Source organism: Sprattus sprattus (genome assembly GCF_963457725.1).
Source record: "Sprattus sprattus genome assembly, chromosome: 3".
In the NCBI taxonomy this organism is placed as follows: Eukaryota; Metazoa; Chordata; class Actinopteri; order Clupeiformes; family Clupeidae; genus Sprattus; species Sprattus sprattus.
This window is the reverse complement of record NC_137922.1, coordinates 60,410,549-60,415,548: the sequence shown is the minus strand read 5'-3', so window position 1 is coordinate 60,415,548 and position 5,000 is coordinate 60,410,549. Positions and strand designations below refer to the sequence as shown.

At 47.7% G+C, this 5,000-nt stretch overlaps 1 protein-coding gene across 2 annotated transcripts in view; it reads left to right on the top strand.

Moving 5' to 3' along the window:
• Positions 1–5,000, top strand: part of phyhiplb (phytanoyl-CoA 2-hydroxylase interacting protein-like b) — a gene marked incomplete at both ends in the record, with an annotated part of 46,904 nt that overhangs the window by 19,195 nt on the left and 22,709 nt on the right. The window contains one exon of one of the 2 annotated variants that reach the window (XM_080834155.1): positions 2,467–2,544. The exons of the other annotated variant lie outside the window; for it this stretch is intronic. Coding sequence (XP_080690281.1) covers positions 2,523–2,544 — 22 coding nt within the window. Of the gene's footprint in view, positions 1–2,466; positions 2,545–5,000 lie in introns of those variants that run through there. 2 annotated transcript variants of the gene reach the window in all.

The window sequence follows — 5,000 nt, the reverse complement described above, 5'->3', positions numbered from 1 at the left end:
CTGTATGTCTCTCTGTGTGTGTGTGTAGGTGTACGCATGTGTGTGTGTGTGTGTGTGTGTGTGTGTGTGTATGTGTGTCCTCTGTGTGTGTGTGTGTGTGTAGGTGGACGCATATGTGTGTGCGTTTGTGTGTGTGTGTGTGTGACTCCGAGCTGCTGGGATCTGGTGGAGGAGATTCTGGGTTTACCCTGGGGTCCGGGTGAAAGGGGGCCTTGTAAGGGTCTTTTGGGAGTGGCAGGCCGTGTGTGTGTGTCTGTGTGTGTGTGTGTGTGTGTGTCTGTGTCTGTGTATGTGTGTGTGTGTGTGTCAGGCTGAGGGAGGAAGGCGAAAGGAAGGCCTTTGTTCCATCCTCTGTGTGCCATGACTGTGTGTGTGTGTGTGTGTGTGTGTGTGTGTGTGTGTGTGTGTGTGTGTGTGTGTGTGTGTGTGCCATGACTGTGGGGGTCTGTTCACTGTGCCGCCATCATCACATGGGGACCGCCGCGGCTGAACTGACCAAACCAGCTGGACAGAATAAATGCATCGGTTCATTTATAGATCTCAGTGTGTGTGTGTGTGTGTGTGTGTGTGTGTGTGTGTGTGTGTGTGTGTGTGTGTGTGAGTGGTTCATTTTTAGATCTCAGTACCATCAACTCGACCTGTATGTGTGCCAGGGTCATGGGCGGAACAGGAATGTCCAACTGCTCAGCTAGCTTGGCTAGTCTGGCTGGTGGTCACAGAAGCGCTTTCTTTTTCACTCAGTTTCAGGCGACGAGTCTGCTTGTTTGACATAATACGTGTCGGCTGGTTTTGTCGAAAATGACTTAAACTTACAGCATTGACTGATATTTCTAAAATACAAAAGAACAAATTAAAAACTTGGTGGCCGCTTCACTATGCACCTGCTCACACCATTACCAACCCGGAAGTCTCGGAACAGGAATGTCCGACAGCACTGGAACTTCACACACTCCATGGCAACAGCTCCCATTCCAGAACATTCCAGAACTCCGAAGTGTTCCAGAACCGCGTCTGAAAGATCCACAGGGACAAGGACCGGCTCTCTCTGTGTTCTTGGCTGGCAGCCATTGGAGACGTCCAGATGATTGAGACACGCCAGTCAGTGAAGTCCACAACACATTCTTGTTGGGTTAGAAAAGCAGCCGCTCCCTTAAGTTAGGACACAGAACCCCAAGTGACCTGAAGAGGAGAGGGCTGTGTGTACCGCGGCCGACTCAAAACAATGATGTCATGCTTTTTGGAATGGTGACAGACATAGCGAGGGGGAGCGTGTGGTGGGGGGGGGGGGGGGGGCGGTGAAGAGTTGAGAGCTGCTGTGTGATGGAGGTTTTTTTTTTCTCTTGCTAATGGAAAAGAGAGGGTGTGGAGGAGAGGAGAGGAGAGGAGAGGAGAGGAGAGGGGGGTAGGTGTGTGTGTGTGATGGTGTGTGTGTGTGTGGTGGTGTATATTTTATTAGGATTTGGGGGGGATTATCCTCTGCGAGAGGCTTGTCATAGCAACCAGCCCAGCCTTCTGCATTGTGATATCTGTATTTGTGAGCCGTCTGTGTGTGTTTGAGAACTGTGTATGTGTGTGTGTGTGTGTTTGAGAACTGTGTATGTGTGTGTGTGTGTGTTTGAGAACTGTGTGTATGTGTGTGTGTGTGTTTGAGAACTGTGTGTGTGTGTGTGTGTGTGTGTGTGTGTGTGTGTGTGTGTATGTGTGTGTGTGTGTGTTTGAGAACTGTGTGTGTGTGTTTGAGAACTGTGTGTGTGTGTGTGTGTGTGTGTGTGTGTGTGTGTGGGGTTCCTATCGTAGCGTGCCGCTTGTCGCTCTCGTCCCACACCGTGGCCGATGACATAATCTCAGCCGCCCCTTCCTGTGAGGAGTGTGTGTGTCGGCCGTGTGAAAGCCCATCTCTAAGCCCTCTCGTCCGGGGCCAATCGGCTGCCAGGACAACCACGCTCTCCCTCTCTCTCTCTCTCTCTCTCTCTCTCTCTCTCTCCCTCTCTCCCTTTCTCTCTCCCTTTCTCTCTCTCTCTCTCTCTCCCCCTCTCCCTCTCTCTCTCCCTCTCTCCCTCTATCCCCCTCTCCCCCGGTCCCTCCGTGGGACACAGGGGTCAGTCACTAACAGTAGGGAGCACAGAGCTGGGAGTCACTCGCCGCCCCTCAATCACTCAGCCACTGTTTCTGCTGTTGCTGCTGTTGCTGCTGCTGTTGACTGCACACTGGACACTGGATTCTGGAAACTGGACATTAGACTCTGGACTCCGCACACTGGACACTGCACACAGCACACTGGACTCTGCACACTGGACACTAGACACTGGACATACTGGACACTGCACACTAGACACACTGCACACTGGACACTAGACACTAGACACTGGACTCTGGACTCTGGACACTGGGAACTGGACTCTGGACACTGCCTGAAAACTACTGAGTGGAGTGTGGAGTGTGGAGTGTGGAGTGTGGAGTGTGGAGTGTGGAGTGTGGAGTGTGGAGTGTGGAGTGTGGAGTGTGTTCGCAGCTCATTCAGCATGAAAAGCCTGCGACCTGCTGGTAGGTGTTGTGGCTGCTGCTGAAGCCAGTAGACAGATCTTGCTTGGATCTCTCTATCTCCCTCTCTCCCTCTCTCCTTCTCCCTCTCTCCCTCTGCTGCTGAAGCCAGTAGACAGACTCTTCTTGCTTGGATCTAATCATCTTCTGTTTAAGAGGGGGGGGGGGGGGGGGTAAGCTTATTGCATCATCGGCTGTCTTGTGAGTTGTCACTTGAAGCAAAGATTACAGAGAGTGTGAAATGGAGAGAAGAGGAGAGGAGAGGAGAGGTGAGGTAGAAGGGAGGAGATGAGAGGAGAGGAGAGGAGGATGGGTAGTCGAGCTGTTGTTCATACTGCATGTGTGGGATACATCTGTTGTTTCCTGTGCGTTGTTAGTTATAACGCATAGAAGGGGTGTGTGTTGTTTGTTATAACGCATAAAAGGGGTGTGTGTTGTTAGTTATAACGCATAGAAGGGGTGTGTGTTGTTAATTATAACGCATAAAAGGGGTGTGTGTTGTTAGTTATAACGCATAAAAGGGGTGTGTGTTGTTAATTATAATGCATAGAAGGGGTGTGTGTTGTTAGTTATAACGCATAAAAGGGGTGTGTGTTGTTAGTTATAACGCATAAAAGGGGTGTGTGTTGTTAGTTATAACGCATAAAAGGGGTGTGTGTTGTTAATTATAATGCATAGAAGGGGTGTGTGTTGTTAATTATAACGCATAAAAGGGGTGTGTGTTGTTAGTTATAACGCATAAAAGGGGTGTGTGTTGTTAATTATAATGCATAGAAGGGGTTAGTGTTGTTAGTTATAACGCATAGAAGGGGTGTGTGTTGTTAATTATAACGCATAAAAGGGGTGTGTGTTGTTAGTTATAACGCATAGAAGGGGTGTGTGTTGTTAGTTATAACGCATAGAAGGGTGAATGCAAGAAGGTGTACAAAAGGAGCTGATGTTTTCATTGGCTGACAGTACAGTAGATTATCTGGTGCATCTGAATACGTGGGCGATTTCTCTGTTATATTCGGAAAAGACTTTTCATCCATTGTTGTGTAATACTGTATATATACTGCATATGATTTCCTGAAAAAGGTCTGATCTAAGAAACAAAGAAACACGTGAAAGCACAACTAACTTCTGAGGACTGAATTAACTCTTCTAAGAGGACAAATTCTTCGAGTCGAAAGACCCCCACAAAATTGGATGAGGAATTGATTTTTATTTGAATTCATCATGTCCTTGAATCCATTAGATGCAGTTAGTTAGTTAATGACTGAGATCTGTGGCCAGATATTTACCCTCTGGACACTAGGGCTGAGCTTCAACATTCACACTGATTCATTTATCAAGAGCTTATATCTTGGGGCGAAAGTGGTACAGGGGGTAGAGGAGTCGTTTAGTAGTGATCAGAAGTTTGCTAGTTTGATTCCCCACTCCTCCTTACCAAGTGTGTAAGTATCCTTGAGCAAGACACTGAACCCCTAACTGCTCCTGATGTATAAATGCAGTTTCCTTGTAAGTCGCTTTGGATAAAGGCGTCTGCTAAAAGACTAAATGTAAATGTTATATCCAAAGGGACTGAAAGCGTAGTGCAGATAAACATCTTTCTGGTGAGCATGTGTTACTCCTTGTGTATCTAACCCATGGCCTTGGTGCTGCTGACCCCTGACCTCTGGCCTCTGACCCCTTGCTCTTCCAGTTGAGCTCAGGGACAACCAGTGGCCATAGAGTTAGTGTGGAACACCATAGAGTTAGTGTGGAACACCATAGAGTTAGTGTGGAACACCAGTGGCCATAGAGTTAGTGTGGAACACCATAGAGTTAGTGTGGAACACCATAGAGTTAGTGTGGAACTCCAGACGCCCATAGAGTTAGTGTGGAACACCATAGAGTTAGTGTGGAACACCATAGAGTTAGTGTGGAATACCAGCGGCCCATAGAGTTAGTGTGGAACACCATAGAGTTAGTGTGGAACACCATAGAGTTAGTGTGGAACACCAGACGCCCATAAAGTTAGTGTGGAACACCATAGAGTTAGTGTGGAACACCATAAAGTTAGTGTGGAACACCATAGAGTTAGTGTGGAACACCAGCAGCCCATAGAGTTAGTGTGGAACACCATAGAGTTAGTGTGGAACACCATAGAGTTAGTGTGGAACACCAGCAGCCCATAGAGTGGAGGAGCAACAGGCAGTCACAGAGTATACTGCCATTCAGTTCCCCAGGCAGAGTATAGAGTATACTGCCATTCAGTTCCCCAGGCAGAGTATACTGCCATTCAGTTCCCCAGGCAGAGTATAGAGTATACTGCCATTCAGTGTCCCAGGCAGAGTATACTGCCATTCAGTTCCCCAGGCAGAGTATAGAGTATACTGCCATTCAGTGTCCCAGGCAGAGTATACTGCCATTCAGTTCCCATAGAAACAGAGTATACTGCCATTATTATTATTATTATTATTATTATTATTATTATT